Below are 22129 nucleotides of genomic sequence, written 5' to 3'. Positions count from 1 at the left end.
AATATGATACTGTCAATATAATTTGTCATTATCTTGTAGCTGTTTCTTTTTTTTATTTGTAGCTAAACTAAAATCTTTGCTATGACACTTATTTCCTTCAGCTTTACTATGAAGTGATCAAATGTGGACTTCTTTTTGCTTATCTTGGTTGGTGTATGTTTGGCTTTCTGAATCAGAGTATTCATGTATTATTCAACTCTGGAAAATTCTCAGCCATTATCTCACAAATACTGACTTTTTTACGCTCTGTTTATCACCTGATTCAGGAAGTCAAACATGCAATATACAACTGAGTAGACTTACATTAGAAAATTTCTCTATATTCTCTATATATTTCCTTTTCTTATCTTCTATTTATCTAGGTTTTGTGCCCCTTTTTTGGTTAACTTTTTTAGCAGTCTTCCAGTTCACAGATTTTCTTCTTAGTTGTATATAAACTTTTATTTATTCTTTGTTTTTGAGATTTAATATCTATTATTAAAAAATCTGTTTGGTTCAAAGAATCATAGTCATTAACTCATGCTTTCAAATTCTTGTTCTAGTACCATAAGTATTTTTAAATATTTATTACATATATAATTTCCCTCTGTTTCTATCATCTGAAGTTCTTTAATCATTAATTTCTTTAGTTTAATTATTAAGTTCTTTAAGATAATTAATCCTGCCACTCAGCACATCTGCAGTGTTCTATAATTTTGAAGTGTATACTCACTTTTTAATGAAGTCTTATTTGAAAGATTCCTCTGCTTCCTTCCAAAAACATTTGCTTTTGCTTCTGACAAGAACGCCACACACCATCAATCTGAAACTAATTTTTAAAATAACATCTCTGCTCCTAGTCTATGCAGGTAGTATAAATGAGTTTCTTACAAACACTGATTATAAACTATTATTATCAAATATAAATGAAACTATATGATTTTTTCTGAATAGATAGACATGTTTCTTTATGATTTCTCTTTGCCAGAGAACACATTTATTTTCTAGTTAATATTTTCACTGATATAGCATTTTAAGTCTCTAAATTTTATTTTAGGTAGAAAACATGACAGATCTATTCTTGTTGAGGGCCAAGACATTCTTATGTCTCATCTGTGGCAATTAAAATCTAGCTTCTAAATAACTTTTAATTATTCTAAGGTTGTCAATGCTTCAGAATCAATTTAACATTTTTGTTTCAAGATTGCTAATTTCTGTTTCTTTTATTTTTTGACTCATAGATTGCTCTTCCATTTATAAAGATATTTTCTGTATTTCATGTGCATTTCCAGGTGTCTTGGAGATACATTTCTTGGTGTTCAGTCTCTTATATGCTCTCAGTTAATTTTTACATGTATCTGTGACATGGGTGCTATTTTATTAATTTTACTATTGAGTCTTAGAAAAGTTAAGTAATTTGACTAAGGTTACACAAAGAAAAAAATGTGAGAACCAGGACTTAAATTCAAGAAGTCTGAGCCAAGGTTCTTTACTGGTATGCTGTCAAAGAAAAATACAATTATTTTAGAAGTTTATCCTACTGGTAAGTTTGTTACTTAATATTTTGCTATAAGAATATTAATACTATTAACATTTTTACTTTATTCTTAGATTTCATGTGTGAAGGTTAATAAGCCTAAAATTAAGAGGTGCTCCTAATTCTAACTGAAAAGAGCTGGTAGTTGATATCCAATTAATAGTGGGAAATACTAAATCTTTACTTTTCAAGATGGTGGTAATTCAAAAAGACTAACCAAATCTGCCATGTATCGAACTATCAGTTCTTGTTTTTCTTTCTTTTAGTCCATAATGACTTGGCATATATAATGCATAAAAGGTGGAAAGCAGCCTAATTTCCATAGATGATTATTGTTGGTTTCTCATTCTGTTTTAATGTGGGTTGCATTTGAAAAATAGTATGTGATCTTTGCATGCACATTTAGCAGCCCTTTAAATATGTTTCCAGTCTTAATGCAGAAACACTGACTGGGCATCTTCACAATGTAAAGCATTACACTTTACAGTGTAAAAGAGAAGTACAATGCTTTTGCTTACTCTTGGACAGTTCTATTTTCAAGTTAAGGAAGGTTCTAAAGTTGTCTCTAATTAGCAAAAAGAAAAAAAGGAGTGGAGTCTGATCACAACATAATAATATTGTTGGACATCTATGAATTAAGACAAGCACAAGTGCTAAGGTGTCTAATTTTATAGTGAGAGACAAGGACCTTCTTCTTCCATAGCAGCTCCTATTGTATACATTCTATCATAATTTAAGTTGCCTCTTGGATGCTGTTCAATCGCTGAGCCATGTTAGACTCTTTGCGACCCCTTGGACTGCAGGACACCAGACGTTCCTGTCCTTTACCATCTCCTGGAGTTTGCTCAAATTCTTGTCCCAGCTCCTTAAAATTATAATGCATGAGGACATCATTTTAGAGTCTAAATATTATTTAAAAGATCAGTTTAAAAATTATTACCACAAAATAATTTACCACTATTGTTGGTGCTAAGAACATTTTTGTTATTGGTTTTTATTGTTTTATTGTTTTGCTTGACATGGGCATTATCTTAGAAGTGGTTAAATCCTAAACACTGTAGCCAGACTTTCTAGGTTAAAAGCCTTATTCCATTATCCAAAATTTTCTCGCCTTTAGCAAATTAATTTTTATGTAATTCAGTTTCCTCATCTATAAAATGGGAATAGTACCTACCTTGTAGGATTTTAATGAAGATTAAATGAGTAAGATGCAGTGCTTAGAATGGTATCTGACACTGAATAAGCACCATGTCAGGATTAGCCATAATTATTAATCTCATCAGCAGCATCATCATTAGATTGTTTTAGGTTGGCTCAGATGGTAAAGAATCTGCCTGCAGTGTGGGAGACCTGAGTTCTATCCCTGGGTCAGGAAGATCCCCTGGAGAAGGGAATGGCAATTCACTCCACTATTCTTGCCTGGAGAATTCCATGGACAGAGGAGCCTGGTGGGCTACAGTCCATGGCGTCGCAAAGAGTCAGACACAACTGAGCAACTAACACTTTTACACTTTCACTTTTCATCAATAGACCCTTAACTTAGAGCTTCCAGGTTACTAAGATCACAGACCTCTCAGTCCATTAGCCTCAGATCCAATTCCTAGTGTTAAGCTGACCTTGGACAAATTAATAAACATTATTAAGCTAAGCCATGATTTCATAATCTTTGAAATGAAGGTAATGTTGTTTACCTCATTGTGAGATCATAAATGTAAAGTGTTTAACATTGTGCCCAGTACATAGTATTCTATAAATAGCTATTATTACTTTTTGCATCAGAGTATACAAAATTGGAAGGAGTTCTTGGGATCATTTAGTTACGTATTCCTAGTTTCTAGAGAAGAGGGCGTAGAAGGCAATGGCATCCCACTCCAGTACTCTTGCCTGGAAAATCCCATAGACGGAGGAGCCTAGTAGGCTGAGTTCATGGCGTTGCTAAGAATTGGACATGACTGAGCAACTTCACTTTCACCTTTCACTTTCATGCATTGGAGAAGGAAATGGCAACCCACTCCAGTGTTCTTGCCTGGAGAATCTCAGGGATGGGGGAGCCTGGTGGGCTGCTATCTATGGGGTCACACACAGTCGGACACGACTGAAGCGACTTAGCAGCAGAGAAGAGGGAGATGAGTGAAAGGTAACTGGAAGTGAGGAGGCAACATTAATTAACATTGAACAGATCCACACAAAGTTGGGCAAAATAGATTTTTTACAATGCTTCCATTTTTGGACATGATCTCTAGTTGCATCTGTTGATTATTGAAAATATTAGGTTTGGGGATTCACAAATGTGATTGTAATGTGTAGCACATGAAGTAGAAGCAGCCTTAAGGCTAAACTCTGTAAATGTTTGCATCTTTTGGTTTTGCCAGCTCTCTGTGCCAAAGCTTGACTAAAGTATTTAATTGGGCACACTCAGTGGGTATTTATGTTTGTGTGTCCTTGTGCATTTATACCTGAAAAGGTTCTTTAGCATGGAATTGTGTGAAGCTACACAATATGCGTGTATTAAAAATATACAAAATGGGTGTATTAAAAATTATTGAACCCACACTGTTATGAAGATTAAATATAGCTGATTGCTCTTTGTTTATATAGGGCCTCCTATAAAGGATGCACGGTTGAGTCACACAGGCCTTTGTCTCTGCCCAGCCCTGGACGAGTGTGACTAGATGGTGAACTCTGTGTGTGCCTGGCTGCCACTGCCCCCTCTCCAATGTGCCAGGTTGCCTACTTCTTATTTCATAGCCTTGAATACCATCTGGCAGTGGCTTAGGATTTTGCTTTTTATGTCTGGGTTTGCTTAGTAATGCTTCCATTCTCTGTCTTATAAAATAAGTTCTTCACATCTATAGGTTCTTTGATATTTCCTTCCCCCATTTTTCCTGCGCACTCTCTGTGGTGGGAAAAGCTACTTGCTGTTCAGAGTAGGAATTGAAAATGAACTCCTGGTCATTGTTCAAAAGCAGTTCTACTTATCACAAATCAGACACCTCCCAGTGGTGCTCCACCGCAATCGCTGGTTCAGCATTCCGTCTTCATGCTATGCAAATGATGTGAGAATTAAACAACCAGGTGTATTTGCTTTAAAAATCCATATTACTGTACTAATCTTTATTATGCTGCCACACAGAGTGAAATACTAATGTCAGCATGACCAGAATATTCTATTCCTATGGGCAGATCTGCAGGGGAGGTTAAATTATATTCCCAGTGTGAGTTTATTAATTTGTAGTGAGAAATATATATACCAAGGCACTGGGCACCTGCATTCACTGGCCAGTACATACAGTGTAATTTATCACTATTTTCCCATTAACTTTGAAGGAAATAACCACTGAGGAGCACAAAATGGGGCTCCCTTTGCTTGAGAGCAGCCTGCAAAGGCAGAAGGACCCTGGGACTGGCAAGAGGATCTGAGAATGTGTCCGCAACAAGAGTATCCACAAAGTCTGGGAATACAGGGGAAAGAGTATATTTAGTTGAATTTTTTCAGTATAACAGTTGGAACCTTGCTTTGAATTTTTATGTCTTTTATAGGAAACAATGCTGGGGATTTAAGAAAAAAAATTTGAGAATATTATTTGAAATATTAACTAGCAAATTAAAGAAATAATGTGTCTTATGTTTCCTGACAAATTGGAGACCCTACATTATTCTACAGTGGAAGGAGAGAAAAAGTTAATATTCATTGACTTCCTATAATCTTCATCCTTTCATCTCTCTTTCTATATTTATCTTCAATTTCATGAAACTAGTGTGATCAGATGGGATCTCTTTCCTTTGGAAATACTAGTTGAAAAATGAATTCAGTTCTGTTCCGTTCAGTTGCTCAGTCATGTCCGACTCTTTGCCATCCCATGGACTGCAGCATGCCAGGCTTTCCTGTCCATCACCAATTCCTGGAGCTTGAGTTCTAGTCCCCTCAGACCCACTTTTCATTTAGAGTTTAAAGTTAAGAGATTAGAGGCACCCTGAAATGTTTCTGTTCACCAAGACCTGCTCAATATAGGGCTGAAAGTGAAAGTCGCTCAGTCATGTCTGACTGTTTGCAATCCTATGGACTTTACAGTCCTTGAAATTCTCTAGGCCAGAATACTGGAGTGGGTAGCCTTTCCCTTCTCCAGGGGAATCTTCCCAACCCAGAGAACGAACTCAGGTCTCCCACATTGCCGGCGATTCTTTACCAGCTGAGCCACAAGGGAAACAAATATAGGTCTGAGAAGCTAACTAATGATGAAGAGTATATGTGTCCATGTCATTCTCACCCACACTCTTTGTTTTTTAGAAATCTAACAGTGATTTGGAGGAGAAGAGAAGTCACTGGTGTGTGGCTGGTCTGCCATCTCTCTGAGTCATGGCTAAAAGCTACACACTGCAGGGAGAAAGCATGAAAAACTTAATCTTTCTCTCTAGATATAGGTATAGATACGTGTGCAGATATACATAGTTTTTGACCATGCTTCCTTATTATAATAGCTGACTAAGCATCCTCTACATGCTCATGAATCCCAGCTCCCTAAAATGTGACTTCTTCTGTCTAGAATTCCCAAATGCCTGATCAGTGGGTGTTTCTCTACAGATATTCTACAGATGATCTTTATTAGTGGATCTGTCAGAAAGATCAGGATGCTGGTAATGGGACGACAGGAATTGTGACTTCATCTTCAATATCCAGAACCTAGCAAATATCTACCTCCGAGCTTCATAAATGCTCATTGAATGAATAAAAGGATGAATGAAATGATATATGGCTCTTTCTACACTTTGCATACATTTACAGATATGCTCATGTAATCACCCATACAAACTTAAGGATCTCCCAAGAAAGAATACTGAAGTGGGTTGCCATTTCCTTCTGCAGGGGCTCTTCTCAACCCAGGGACTGAATCCCCGTCTCCTGCATTGCAGGCCGTCTGTTGCATTGCAGACAGGGTCTCTACCAACTGCCACCAGGGAAGCCCTATACAAACTGGACAGTTACTCTCTAACCCTCCAAATTTCCCTCACCCTTAAAACTGCGTGTCACCCTGTTGGGACATTTTTCCCTCTCAAGGTTTATGTTTGTTATAACCTTATTTCACTTATGTTAAAAATGTACTTTTGAGCTGGGAGGAGAGAAGGCAGTCTGAGATCCATCCGTTTTGACCCACATGAAAAGCTATTGATCACAGAAGTGAAGAAAGCTTTGATTAGCACATTTTGGCCGTCTGTCTTTTTGAATTTAGGATTTTGAATTATCTTAAATCAATTTTGTTCATTGCCTATTGCCAGATCCTCCCACTGAACAAATATATTTTTGTTAGCTGGGCTTTATTATAATTGATATCCTGATGTTGATTTAGATGTGGTCCTGCTGTGAGCTCTCTTAATATAGGAGGCAGAGTGATAGTGACAAGGAAGCCTCTGGTCATGTGGCTATAATAAAGAAGACACATGGCTATAATCACATTTAAGAATCTGCCACTTCTCTGTTATGACTGGAAAATCAATGGCAGTTCAGAAAATTAAGCATAGACTGTGCCATTTAAATCCTAGAATCCAATCATTCGTGTTTTGCTATTTTTTTTTTCCATCCTCAAACTAGTGAAGAAAATCAGTCTTCTCCATGAGGTATTTTTAAAATATAACTTAATTAAGCTGTAATTTTAAAGCAGCATTTACCATGTTCATGATAGCAATTACTTGGAACATTTTTTTGTTTTGTTTCTAATTTTGAAATGTGTGGTAGCGTTTTCTATCCTTAATCAACTTTTTTCATTATAAGAATTGTTCCCGTGCTTTGTTTAGCCAAATACTACTTTAGAAGAAGTTAAGTTGACTTGTTATTTTACAGTATAACAGTTTCAAACATGGTTTATTCATCTGCAGCCTCTAAAATTCAAATTATACAATGTGCTTCTTTTATACTTCCTTTTCTTTGTGTTTATATCTAAGCTGATTGAAATCAGTAATACAAGTATTTAATGAGATACCATAGGAACTTACAAATATATTTGTAGCTAATCATAGAATCAAGGCATCCAAACTGGTATAAAAAGACTTACACAGACTAAGTTATAAGTTATGTGGACTAAGTACACAGTTGCGAATCTGTGAAACCATACAAAATAGTTTTTCAAGGAAACAGACTATCTGGTAAATTATAGCAAGTTTAAGAGTCAAGACACCCAGCTTCTGGTCTGAACTCTGCCATTAATTGGCTGTGTGATTTCGGATGAGCCATATCAGGTTCTTGATACCTGTTTTTTCTTCTCTGAAATTAAGAAATTGGACTCCACCAATGAGCTCACATTTAATATCTCTCAAATATAGGTAGTAATTTAGATCATGAAGTAGATCAGAGTGGTGTGTACATGTTCAGTCGTATCTGACTCTTTGCCAACCCCATGGGCTGTAGCCTGCCAGGCTCCTCTTTCCATTCAATTTCCCAGGCAAGAATACTGGAGTGGGTTGCCACTTCCTTCTCCAGTGACTTGTCAATTGTTATCTGGCTTATCATTTGTTTTCATAACATGCCAGAAACCAGGTTTGTTCCCTCCAAAGCTAATTGACAGTGCCTTTTATGTTTACTCTATTAATTTGCATAAAAGTTTGTATAAAAGCAAACTAATCATCCCAACTTGAATCATTAGTTAGTATGTACTTAACATTTGGAAAACTAAGGGGAGTTGTTTGTTCACTTCTTTATGCTAGCTGTCATTTTCATAATCTAGATACAGTGTTAATTCTTAGCCAATGGCTGATGTGTATTTTGACATTTCATTTCTCCATGAAGGACATTGCAAAAAATTTTCTCAAGATTTATAGATTTGGAAAGAGGACTAGATTTTTCTGTGTGGTTCAGAAGAACATAGTGAAGACCAAAATAATTGAAGAAAAAAAGTTAGCAGTTAGACGTCTTTCAAATTGGAGTGGTTTCTTAGGGAGGCAGAAGGTCCTGTCTTTTAGGTCATACCTGCTAAGATTTAGGTTGCATGATGTCCTCCAATATACTCTTAAATTCTGGAATTTGGACATTAAATCCCCACCCCACTACCACCTTCCTAGTCTGCCTTTAAAAAAAAAATTAAGAGAAAAAGAAAGACAGTATCTCAATAAGTTAAGTGGGCCTTAGGAAGCATTACTACAAAGAAAGCTAGTGGAGGTGATGGGTTTCTAGCTGAGCTATTGAAAATCCAGAAAGATGATGCTGTTAAAGTGCTGCACTCAATATGCCAGCAAATTTGGAAAACTGAGCAATGGCCACAGGACTGGGAAAGGTCAGTTTTCATTCCAATCCCAAATAAAGGTAATGCCAAAGAATGTTCAAACTACCACACAGTTCTGCTAACTTGACATGCTAACAAGGCCATGCTCAAAAACCCTTCAAGCCAGCTTCAACAGTATGTATACCGAGAACTCCCAGATGTCAAGCTGGATATAGAAAAGGCAGAGGAATCAGAGATCAAATTGTCAACATCTGCTGAATCATAGAAAAAGCAAGGGAATTGCAGAAAAACATCTGCTTCATTGACTGCACTAAAGCCTTTGACTGCGTGGATCACAGTAAACTGGAAAATTCTTAAAGAGATGGGAATACCAGACCACCTTACCTGTGTCCTGAGAAACCTGTTTGAAGGTCAAGAAACAACTATTAGAACCAGAAACGGAACAATGGAGTGGTTCCAAATTAGAAAAGGAGTATGTCAAGGATGTATATTGTCACCCTGCTTATTTAAATTCTATGCAAAGTACATCATGCAGAATGACAGGCTGGATGAAGCACAAGTTGGAATCAAGTTTGCCAGGAGAAATAGCAACAACCTCAAATATGTAGATAATTCCACTCTAATGGCAGAAAGAGAGGAGGTACTAAAGAACCTCTTGAGGGTAAAAGAGGGGAGTGAAAAAGCTGGTTTAAAGCTCAACATTCAAGAAAACTAAGATCATGGTATCCAGTACCATCATTTCATGGTAAATAAATGGGGAGAAAGTGGAAACAGTAACAGCTTTTTTATTTTCTTGGGCTCCAAAATCACTGCAGATGGTGACTGCAGGCACGAAATTAAAAGACACTTGCTCCTTGGAAGAAAAGCTATGACAAACCTAGACAGTATATTTAAAAGCTGAGACATCACTTTGCCAACAAAGGTCATATACTCAAAGTTATGGTTTTTCCAGTATCATGTATGAATGTGAGAGTTATAATGAAGGCCAAGCACCAAAAATTGATATTGTTGAACTGTGGTGCTGGTGAAGACTCTTTTGAGAGTCTCTTGGACAGGAAGTCAAACCAGTCAATCCTAGAGGAAACCCAACTCTGAATATTCATTGGAAGGACTGATGCTGAAGGTGAAGCTCTAATCCTTTGGCCACCTGATGCAAAGAGCCAAATCACTGGGAAAGACCCTGATGCTGGGAAAGAATGAGGGCAGGAAGAGAAGTGGGTGACAGAGGGTGAGATGGTTGGATGGTGTCACTGACTCAATGGACATGAGTTTGAGCAAACTCTGGGAGATGGTGACGGATAAGGAACCTTGATGTGCTGCATTCCATGGGCTTTCAAAGAGTTGGACATTATTTAGTGACTGAACAACAGCAATCTTATTTAGCAAGAATAGACCTGTGTCCTGTATATTTTCATGTTGGAATGGTGAGCCTACCTTTTTCATTCAGGATTAGATGATAGCATTTTTTATAATAATATTATTTCTGCTCTTCAGTCAGGATGCACGTTGTGGTATTGTTTTTCCTTCCTCATCACATTAAAAGATTTTTTTGAACTTACATTTCAACTAACAAGCACTATGTATCAGTCTACTGACATCTCAGTGGGTTTTGATTTGTAATCATGGTTGTAGGACAATAAAGACACTGATCAATGGAAAGACTGACTTAATATAAAGTCATCAGTATGCTACATATAGAGAGATTTGCCTTATGTATATAGGGTTATTGAAATTTGGGATTTATAAAAAAAAATTTATTGTATGCTTATTTGCTTTACTTATATTAGTTTTGTTTGCTTACAATAGGTTTCATTTACTTACAACAAGTTTAGTTTAATTATACATTTTAATAGGGCAGTTATTTCAAAACACTTTCATTGCACAATGACATTTAAATTGACCATGTTTATCAATTTCTTTTCTCTTTAATTTATAAAAATATTAAATTATACTGAATTCAGTATTGATTCTTTCTAGTTTTCTTTTAAGCTTAGCGTATCACTGTTTACTGTTTTCAAGAGTATGGTCTTCTACTACATTGGGGCAAAAGAGTAATCCCCATTTTTTGGACTGCGACTCTTGCTTTACAGGAGCCTTGCAACATTCCCGTTTCCTCCAGTTGGGTAGCATAAGAAGCAAAACAAGCACCAATTTGAAAACCGAGCACCAATGCTATCTGTGAGGGTGGGCAGGAGGGTGTATAGTCTGCCTCAACGTAATATAATTTTATCAGGCAGATGTTTTCTTGCTTGTATATTACTATATACACAAGCAGTGAAATCAGCCGCAAAGGCACTTCCAAATCTTTAACCAGGAGTTTACCAACATTTTATTGGAGAGGATCGCAGTGAGAGTGGTAGCTATGGTATTTATGGTATTAATGAGTTATTGTGGTTGTTGTTCAGACACTAAGTTGTGTCCCAGTCTTTGAAACCCCAAGAACTGCAGCCCACCAGGCTTCCCTGTCCTTCAGTATCTCCAGAATTTGCTTAAACTCATGTCCATTGAGTTGGTGGTGCCATCTATCCAGCCATCTCATCTTCCATTGCCCCTTCTCCTGTTGCCCTCAATCTTTCCCATCATCAGGGTCTTTTCCAATAAGTAGGCTCTTTGCATCAAGTGGTCAAAGTACTGGAGCTTCAGCTTCATCATCAGTCCTTCCAGTGAATATTCAGGGCTTATTTCCTTTAGGATTGATGTTTTGATCTCCTTGCTATCCAATAATGAGTAAGAGCCCATTACTGGTAAGGTCTAATGCTGGGTGCTTTGAATGGATTATCTTTAATGATAGTCTTACAAGGTGGCTATTATTATTTTCACCCCTGTTTTACAGCTGAGGGGACTAAAACACAGATGTTGAATAATTGCTGATCTTACAAACTTTGGAATGGTTGGAGAGATGTCAGAATGTGACCTTAGTCTTTGTTACTTTAAAGACCCAGGTGGCGCTAGTGGTAAAGAATCTGCCTGCAAGCATGTGAAGGGAGAGAGAGAGATTCTCTTTTAATTCATGGCTTAATATAGATAAAGCTTTTAGAACAATGCTTACAAACTAGCCCTTTATATAGAAGTACTATATTCATATTAATTACTATTTCCCCTAAGTCGCTTATTTGAAGATGTTATTTTTTCTTCTTTCCAGCAGGTAGTAGTGGCTTTAGAGGATCAGAGGCTTGATCATAGAAGCCCTGCTCTGACCTTAGGTCTGTAATCAAGTTAATGAGCTTGAATACAAGAGTGTAAATAAAAGAAACAGGCAGCTCTGGTGTCCTCCCCTAATTGCTTGCTTCCTGCACCTACACACACATGCTATTTCTCAGCTAAATATTTTAGTTGTATAGAAAAAGCAGTTCCTGGGTGAATAGCTGATTTTATTCTGATAAACTCTCTTATCATTATGTAATATAGATTTCTGTTTTCTTTTAGTAATCCTAAAACTACGGGGATGTAAAATGAATTAAATTTATAGCTGACTTCAGTTTGCCTTTCCTTTGAAACCTTTAAAAACATGAACTCATTTGTATCTGCTTCAACTGTGTTTTTAGTTTTAATTTAGATTGGATTAAGTGGTCTGTTGTTTATTTGAGGATAATCTCAGAATTAAGCATGACATTTCCATTTGCAGAGTCACATTTATTAATGTGGATCTCTTCCTGTCTCTTGTCTCTGGGTCTCATTTTTTCTCTCATGGACATCTCCCGAGCTCCTACCAGAAGGACCTGCTGTGGCCCCCACACTGATTAGCTCTGCCCGAAAGCTCCATACTGCAGAGTGTCATCCCCTGGGCTTTGAGACAGTATTTCTGGCCAAACAGTCAGCATCTGGATGAAGTGAGTTGTAGAAAAGAGAGTGGGGAGCTAAAGGATGGTCACATCCCAGGTCACATCTGAGTCCTTGGGACAGCCTCCATGTGTGGGTTCTTGACTTTATACAGGAAAGAATTCAAGCGTGAGCCATAGTAAAGAGAAAGAAGGTCTGCTCAGGGAGAAACATACTCTATAGACAGAATGTGCAGAAAGAGAGGAATGAGAGGCCTCAGGATATGGGATTGTCAGTTTTTATAGGAGTGGGTAATTTCACAGACTAAGTGGGCTTCCCAGGTGGAGCTTGTGGCTCCACTGGTGAAGAATCCTCCTGCAATGCAGGAGACCTGGGTTTGATCCCTGGGTTGGGAAGCTCCCCTGGAGAAGGGAAAGGCTACCCACTCCAGTATTCTGGCCTGGAGAATTCCATGGACTGTATAGTCTGTGGAGTTGCAAGGAGTCAGACATGACTGAGCATGCATGCAATGCAATTTCATAGGCTAATGAGTAGGAAGAGAATTCCATTGTTTTGGGGGAAGGAGTGGACTTTCCAGGAATTGGGCCACCACCCACTTTTGATGTTTTTTGGTCATCCTTGGAATCTTCAGGATTCCCAGGTGACTCAGTGGGTAAAGAACCTGCCTGCCAATGCAGGAGACATAATGAGATGAGGGCTCAATCCCTGCATCAGGAAGATCCCCTGGAGGAAGGCATGGCAATACACTCCAGTATTCTTGCCTGGAGTATCCCATGGACAGAGGAGCCTGGTGAGCTGTGGTCCATAGGGTCGGAAAGAGTCAGACACGACTGATGCAACTCAGCATGCATGTTAGAACCATTGGGGCCTGGAGTATGTTACAGTGAGCTTATACTGAGGCTCAAGGTCAAGTAGAAGTTGAATCGGCCATTGGACCTAGTTGGTTCTAATCAGTTTATGCTGTGTCCTCTGGCTATGTTATTCTTTTAAAGGTTGTACTCTGCCCCCTTCCTGTTTCTTGGTAATTCTGTATGAAAATCAGTTTACTTAGGCATGTTTACTCCACAAGCTGGAAGGAGGTGTGACTCTCATATTAGGGCCCTTTCTTTTTTCCTGAGAAGACCCCTGCCTGAATGGGCCACTCTTACCCAAGCGATGGCTCGTAGCAATTTAACCTGAAGAATTTGAGATCAACAGTGTAGCTCCCTAGGGTTCACCTGAAGAAAAGATTCTCTCCCTTCCTTGAATAAGTGGATCCCTTCCAGCAGCAATTGATTTATCCATTAACAGTACCATTTGCACTTATGTCTAGTCTTCAGGGTGACCCTCTCAACATTTCAGTAGATTCACCTTGGTATATACAGTTTTTTCTGGCTGAACTCTACAGAGTGAGAATGAGGTAACTTTCTCCCCACCACACAGTTATCTGCTTAGTCTTTTTTTAGGGACAAAGGATAGGCCAAGAGGGTATTTATGTAAGCCTGTGGACCATTGAATTGAATATGTATCTTTTCACTTGATCTTAGCCAAAAGGCAGAAAAGCGATGAATATGTATATCTTAATTGCCAACCTCTACCTTAAAGTTTATTTAGGCCTCTAGAGCCATACATCTTGACAATTCACCAGTATCATAATAAAAATAATTTAATCTTCTCCCATACTATTGTTATATTTCAAGCTATTTGTGCCTAGGCATAAAGAGTAAGCTGTGCAGCCGTGTCATATACATATCATGGATGGTAGCCTCTTTAAAAGATCCAGCCACACATGGTAGATATCTACCCCACAAACATGGGGCCCATCTCATGTAGTTTAATTACCTCCCTTTGTTTCCCACTCCTGGGGTCCCTTTGTGCAAATATGTACCAGTCCATTGTGGTGGGTCTGTATTCACCATTACCGCCAACTCCTCTCTGGTTTCCATACATAACGCATGTGTGTGCTCAGTCATGTCCTACTCTTTGGGACCCTAGACTGTATACTCTCAGGCTCCCCTGACCGTGGAATTTTCCAGGCAAGAAAACTGGAGTGGGTTGCCATTTCCTCCTCCAGGGAATCTTCCTGACCCAGGGATCAAACTTTCATCTCCTGCATATCCTGCATTGCAGGCAACTTCTTTACCTCTGAGCCATCAGGGAAACCCTTCCATACATAATTAATCCCCAAATCCATTGATTCTCTCCATGGTCTCTTCATGTTTCCCTTCATCATCTCATTGATACAGATCTTATCTCTGGATCCCGTTCCTATTTTTCCCGTCTATGTCCTCATCTGCTCTCTCAGATTGTAGCTTCATTTGCCTATTTTCTCTGCACAAGTCTTGACCCCTCCAGTTTTACATAATATGGCCAAAATAAAAATCTGTGAAGTCATCTCCTGAGGCCACAGTCCAAATCTCTTGCCTAGTGTCCCAGGCCCTGGCGCCTCTCTTGCCTACAGCCCTCACTCACTGTGACCTTCAGGTGACTGCATTTCCCTGGGCTCAGAGACCTCGTGTTCATGTTGCCTCAGGAGCCCTGCCCACCTTCATCTTCCAGGTGAATGCGTCTTGGCTTTTCAAAGGCCATTAGTGTTGATAGCTTCCCTGCCCCACCCCCAACACCCCTCCCCCCGCCCCCAGTCCCCCAGCCTCACACTAACTGAGTTAATTGCTTCCTCCTCTTTTTTGCCTTCATTCTTAGCCATATGTCTATGATGGCATGTAATCTCTGTATTTTAAGTATGTATTTACAATGTGTGTCCTCGTTAGACTATGAACTCCCTGGGGCCAGGGCATTCTTAGTCACCTTTGCAATTCCAGACCCTGGTAGAGAATTTTTACCAGTCTGTGCCTGATAAATATTTGCTGAATCGGTTCAATTGTCTCATAAATGTTCTCTGTATTACAGAATGACATCCACCTGCCAATGCAGGAGACTTGGGTTAGATCCCTGGGGTCGGGAAGATCCCCTGGAGGGGGGCATGGCAACCTACTCCAGTATTCTTGCCTGGAGAATCCTGTGGACAGAGGAGCCTGGTGGACTTGTATCCGTGGGGTCGCAAAGAGTCGGACACAACTGAGTGACTGAGCATGCATGCACAGACTCTCTCTGTAGTCTGTTATTGTCTGTTTAACTCAATTAAGAGAACAGAGTTCATCAGGTCAAAGTCTTTAGTTTCATTCCCCTCTGGAGCTGTTAGCTTTGTTCTTCAGCTGTCAGAAACCAACTAGCCTAGTAAATACCACTGGTTTCAAGGGACTTGGAGAGAGAATGATTCAGGTCGGCAGATTCATCTCAACTCTTAGACAAACTGAATCAAACATATTCCTCCAAACATATTGATGCTAAAAACATGATTTCATACTTGGATCTTGTCCACAGCACCTGTCTGGGGGCACTGAGGGGTCTGACTTGAAAGTCTCTGCCTCAATGAGGGAGCTGGTACCACCGGGCCAGGGTGGTTTTGCTGTGAGAGCTCTGATTACCCCTCCACAGATCTTTGTGACTGCCGGCCTCTGAGCTTCCTGTCTACCCACGTGTGTCTCCGTGTCTGTCTTCCAGGTGAGACCATGCGCATCGCTTCTTCGGAGTTTGCGGATGACCCCTGCTCGTCGGTGAAGCGCGGCACCATGGTGCGGGCGGCACGGGCCCTGCTGTCCGCTGTGACCCGCTTGCTCATCCTGGCAGACATGGCGGATGTCATGAGGCTTTTGTCTCATCTGAAAATTGTACGTATGTAGAACTTATCAAAATATGCTTTATGTGGATGGTGATGGTGACCGCGGATAGTACCGTGCTGAGCTGGACTGACAATGTGTCACTGCTCACAGGGTCACTTGGTTACTCACCCAAGTGGTATGCCCTTAACTTTTCTAATACTCAGTTTATACTCAATAATATATTTTTCAAAGATACAGATTTTTCACTTGAATTGCCTTCTCTCAAAACAGGGAGTTTAAATCTCCCCTTATTTCTTGGAGTGCAAAACTGTGCATCTTTCAGGCTGCAGAGGCCTCGTGTGGGGTGCCCACCTTGGTTTTGTCTTGAGATTCAGAGCAGCACTGGTCCTTGTAGTCATTCAGGCCAGGCCAGCTCTTCTAGGGGCTTCCCTGGTGGCCCAGTGGCAAAGAACCTGCTTGCCAGTGTGGAGGACACAGGAGACTTGCGTTCGATCCCTGGGTCAGGAAGTTCCCCTGGGGGAGGAAAAGGCAATCCACTCCGGTATCCTTGCCTGGACAATTCCATGGGCAGAGGAGCCTGGCGGGCTACAGTCTGTGGGGCTGCAGAGAGCCGGACATGCCTGAGTGATGGGACACACACGCAGCTCTTCTAGGCAGCTGGCCACTTGACCACCTCTGCCCACCTTAATACAGATCCTGTTACATTCTATTTTGTTAACTGCTCTATCGTTGCCCTTTTATAGAATTATGTACTTTGAACCTCCCTCAGTCTGGCAATAAAAAGAAGCCACTGTTTACTAAAGTCAATCTTGTTGCATCAATTTTCATCTCACACACCTGGACTGGGTCTCTGGGTGCACATGTGTGCCCCACCAACCCCATCATATGTCCCTTGCTTGTCACGATTCCTTGGTTCCAGTTAAGCCTTCTGTTTCTTAATGGAAGTGGACACATGCCCTGGTCACAAATTTTTCAGGGTCATGCGCAGCCCTCATAGCCCATGACTTCTACACTTTGCTCTCTTTCCTAGTTGCTGACTGGCCTCTGGTCCCTCCTGGATGATTCTACTCTTTGATGATGAAACAGTTACTTAGGAACATGGCTTCTGCCTAAAGGATCTCTATTCCATGCCTGCTGTGGCTTTCATTCCTGGACTGTTTGCACCAGCCTACACTGACCTCAGTGTCCTTAGATGATGGGATGTGAAGCATGGACTTTTGTTTTTGGGGAGCCAACCTCTTGCTGGCTTAGTTCCCCCAGGTCTGGCCATTCTTGGCTTATCACTTTCCCTCAACTTCTTATTTTCTTTTCCCATGAAATGAACAATGAGGGGGCAGGTGAGATAGGAAGTGAATAATGTCAACCTACTTTTACCTCACTTTCCATCTCATATTTGTCCAGTAGGGGAGTTCATTGAGAAATTTCCAAAAGCACAAATGTTCTGTGTCAGAAATTCTTAGGCAGGGCCTTGCTTGGGCTGGCCCCAAGAAAGGAGCCAAGATTTCCAAGTTTTGTATGAATTCTGCAGTATGATGGAAGGCCTCCAATCCCAGCATCCCCAACATGGGTCGCATGGTCATGAAACAGGTGTCGCCCGCTCTTCATGGTTCCTGAGGAGCCAAGGGACACAGAGCAGAACCTGCTTGGGAATTTTCTCCCACAGAGTGTGTGCCTACTCAGTCGCTTCAGTAGTATCTGACTCTTTGCGACCCTATAGACCATCGTAGCCCACCAGTCTCCTTTGCCCATGGGATTCTCCAGGCAAGAATACTGGAGTGGGTTGCTGTGCCCTCCTCCAGGGGATCTTCCCGACCCAGGGATCAGACCCACCTCTCTTGTGTCTGCCTCATTGGTCGGTGGGTTCTTTACTACTAGCACCACCTGGGAAGCCCCCGGAGAGTAGGACTCAGAAACCAGAGAAGACTCTTGGCAAGTTGGATGAGGTGAGCAATATGCAGAGAGGCCACCTGTTTCAGAGGATGTTGAGGGGCAGTGTAACATTACGCTGAACCTTTTGGCCACTGGAGTCAGACAGCCTAGGTGTAATCTTGTTTGGTGTCCACTTGCCAGCCTGTCATAACCCACCACGTAAAACCTTCATCAGCGTAGAGAACAGACTGGTGGTTGCCAAGCCAGGGGGTACTTGGAGGAGGGCCTGAGTGGAGGTTGGGGTTAGCAGATGTAAGCTTTTATATATAGAATGAATAAACAAGGTCCTATAGATGGCACAGGGAAAACTATATTCAATGTCGTATGATAAACTATAATGGAGAAGAATATAAAGAAAGATGTACAATGGAATCCCTTTCTGTACAGCAGTAACTAACAACATTATAAATCAACTGTATTTCAATAAATATGTGTATAAAGTGGAAGTGAAAGTCGCTCGGTTATGTCCAACTCTTTGCAACCCCATGGACTATGCTGTATACATATACAGCATAGTCCATGGAATTCTCCAGGCCAGAATACTGGGGTGGGTAGCCTTTCCCTTCTCCAAGGTATCTTCCCAACCCAGGGACTGAACCCAGGTCTCCCTGATTGCAGGCAGATTCTTTACCAGCTGAGCCACCAGGGAAGCCCAAGAATACTAGAGTGGGTAGCCTATCCCTTCTCTAGGAGGTCTTCCTGACCCAGGAATCGAACCAGGGTCTCCTGCATTGCAGGCGGATTCTTTACCAACTGGGCTATTTAGTAAGCCCATGTGTATATATAATGAAAAAAATAAAACCTCAGGTTTCAGACACCTCATCTGTTGATATGAGGGCTAATGACAGTGCAGCCCTCAGAGCCGCGGGGAGCTCTCAACAGGGAAATTCCTATGATGCATTTATCACAGAGTCTGGTACAAAGTAAGTGTCTGGTCAGTGGCACCTGTCACCATTGTCAGATTCTGGAACCACTCTCAGGCCATAGCGCTGGCTGTTATTCCTGCAGCCCCATCTGAGTTATGTGCATCTTTAAGGCTACAGATGACTGTTCTCAAGTGTGTTGAAGAATAAGTTTTCTTTCCTTTCTCTTACAACCTGCCTAATCTTCAAAAGCCACATTGTAAGAAAAATCTTTCCCCAGAGGGACCATCTTCTTTTACAAGGAGAACAGGACTGGACCTAAGGAAATTAACTTTACATCTTATATGTTAGCATTCTCTGTGCTGGGATTCCCAGGTGGTTCAGTGGTTAAAAAAAACAAACAAACAAACAAACAAAAAAAACCTGCCTGCCAATGCAGGGGATGCAGGAGACATGAGTTTGATTCCTGGCTTGGGAGGATCCCCTGGAGGAGGGTCCACTTCAGTATTCTTTCCTGGAAAATCTCATGGACAGAGGAGACTGGCAGGCTACAATCCATGGAGTTGCAAAGACTTGAACAAGGATGAACATGCATGCATGCACGTTCTGTGGAAAGCCAGTTCTGCCCTTTCTGGGGAGTGATGAAAGCTTAAAAAAATACTGTCTCTGAACGGCCCACATGTGGCTGGTGCTCATGAAGTCTGGGGTCTGTAGAGTGCTGCAGGGCACCAGTGATGCCTGGAACACTGCCTTTTATCCATCTGTTTTGACCAGTGCTGTCACTGGTGGTATCACACTATAGCCTGTCCTAATGTAGAGTCAATTATATCCTCTTCCCGACACAGCAGATTAAGAGAAGTTTAAAAAAAAAAAATTTAACACAAAATATGGAAAGGTCAACCCAGCAATATTAAGTAGTCCTGTCAGACTGTCAGCGATAAAATTAAAAATGATTGTAAGACTAAATAACACATTTGTTGTACTCGAAGTCTGACCTCTGCAGGGGACAGTAGTGGTGGAATGGTGCCATCCTGTGGCTTCAGTGGGGAACTGCAGATTCTGGTGTTCTCACTGAGTCAATCAGGGTGTCAGGATGGGACTAGTGCTCCAACCAGGTGAAAAAGACAATGTGTCAACAATTAATTGCAAATAGACATAGTATACAATTCTACTTAGCATTTTTGTTTTTTCCATAGAAGCACATCCTCTCATAAACAAATTTGTCTGCTAACATCTATTTATTTGTTTTTGACTTAAGATGAGGGTCTTCCCGGATGTCTAAGTGGTAAAGAACACACCTGTAAATGCAGGAGACACAGGAGATGTGGGTTTGACCCCTGGGTTGAGATCTCCTAGAGAAGGAAAAAGCAACCCCTTCCATTATTCTTGTCTGGGAAATACTCATGGACAGAGGAGCCTGGTGGGCTGCAGTCCATGGAGTTGCAGAGTCGGACACGACTGAGCATCTGAGCACATACTTGAGACGAAGGAAATATCATTACCTATTTTGATGGAGCAGGTTAGAAATAATCATATATACTGTTATCAAGGTTTCTTCCAAATAAAAGTGAATTTCTTTACTAAGTGGATGATAGAATATAGATGGGCAAAAGGGTGGCAGGTGATTCCTAATGATAATAAAGTAGTAACCTGGTTTTCTGTTGGATCTAAAGATTAATTAATACACTATAGGGAGTCCTGTAGCTTCCTGCCATGTTAACCACTGCATAGCTATTTTATCTTTGAGCATTACAGATAATATTTTACTTTTTTTTAATCTTTTAGGCCATGTGCCAAAACTTTATTGCTGTTCTTTCCAGATATTGATTTATTTTCTTGTTTCTGAGTAACTTACAGGAACATGGACAGAATTGCCTTCTTATCAGAAACATATTTCCATGTTTTTGCATCAATAATTCACTGAGTAGATGAAGGAAAGTCCATTTATTCTCCTAAAGTGCCTGCCTTCATTTTCTGTCCCGCACCCTGTAGGTAATTGCTGGCAAATTGAGTAATCCTGAGCAAATCCTTCAAATCAAATAAAGAATTGGGAATTCTACAGAGACTGTGTGATTTGGCAGAGTATAGGTTTTTGCATTCTGCTACCTTAAAATTACATTTGTAAACTTAAGTTTTTATGCTGGTATAGTTCATCTTTTCATATAACCGGGCCTCCCAGCTGGCACTAATGGTAAAGAACCTGCCTGCCAATAAAGGAGACAGCAGAGACACGGGTTCAATCCCTGGGTCAGAAAGATCCCCTGGAGGAGGGCCTGGCAACCCTCTCCAGTATTCTTGCCTGGAGAATCCCATGGACAGAGGAGCCTGGAGGGCTACAGTCCATGGGGTTGCAAAGAGTCAGACACGACTGTGAAGCAACTTAGCATACACACATAAATATTCTAACTGCTCATATGAAGCTAGTTGCTTTATTTTGTAAGTATTCATGTGTGCTTTAATGTTGAGCTCTCTCGAATATATTTTATTAAAGATTCGATAGGGCTGTCAAAGGTTTTTGCTACTGTAGTTATTTTGAATTCAAGAAGTTACTGATGAAATAGTGAGTGACATATAGTTCAAAGCTGAGTTATCGCCAAAGTGGGAATATGATGTTCCTGAGTGAAGCTAAAAGAATCATTTGCACATCAGACATCATTAAGAACTGCTGAATTATAATCACTTGTATTGTTGAAGTTGCTGGTGAGTGATTCCCTGCAGACACCTGGTGTGTCCTGTAATCAGCTGACATTGTCAGTGTGTTAGGCTGAGACGTGACTCTTCACACTTTGGAAGGAATCTCGCATTTCAATCAGTGATTGAGAAGAGCGGTATTTATTTTCCCTAGTCTCCGCATGAATGTAATCAGATTCTATTGTTTGGTTCTTGGTGTTGGTGATGACATTACACACAGACTCACCTAGACATGTGTATGTCAGAGGAAACAATCCCTTTTTTTCTGTACTCAAGCTGAGTCCTGGAATAATGATGTTCTCAATTGTCTCAGAACTTCTCCCTGGAAAGCCAATAGCAACATAGAATACACAACCCTTTAGTCAACTTCTCAGAAAATTCAGATTATCTTTGAGGCCACCAGGGGCCAAATATAATGCTGCTGCCCAGTTGTTTTGGGGGTAGGTTTAATATTACCTATACTTTATTGTAACATTA

At 40.5% G+C, this 22129-nt stretch overlaps 1 protein-coding gene across 5 annotated transcripts in view; it reads left to right on the top strand.

The window, feature by feature from the left end:
* Positions 1-22129, top strand: part of CTNNA2 (catenin alpha 2) — a 1320456-nt gene that overhangs the window by 422206 nt on the left and 876121 nt on the right. For all 5 annotated transcript variants that reach the window (XM_043468829.1, XM_043468828.1, XM_043468827.1 and 2 more), the window contains one exon: positions 16051-16217. In XM_043468829.1, the coding sequence (XP_043324764.1) occupies positions 16051-16217 (167 nt within the window). The remainder of the gene's footprint in view (positions 1-16050; positions 16218-22129) is intronic.

Source organism: Cervus canadensis, chromosome 5, assembly GCF_019320065.1.
Source record: "Cervus canadensis isolate Bull #8, Minnesota chromosome 5, ASM1932006v1, whole genome shotgun sequence".
NCBI classification, from domain to species: Eukaryota; Metazoa; Chordata; class Mammalia; order Artiodactyla; family Cervidae; genus Cervus; species Cervus canadensis.
This window is presented reverse-complemented; position numbering and strand designations above follow the sequence as displayed.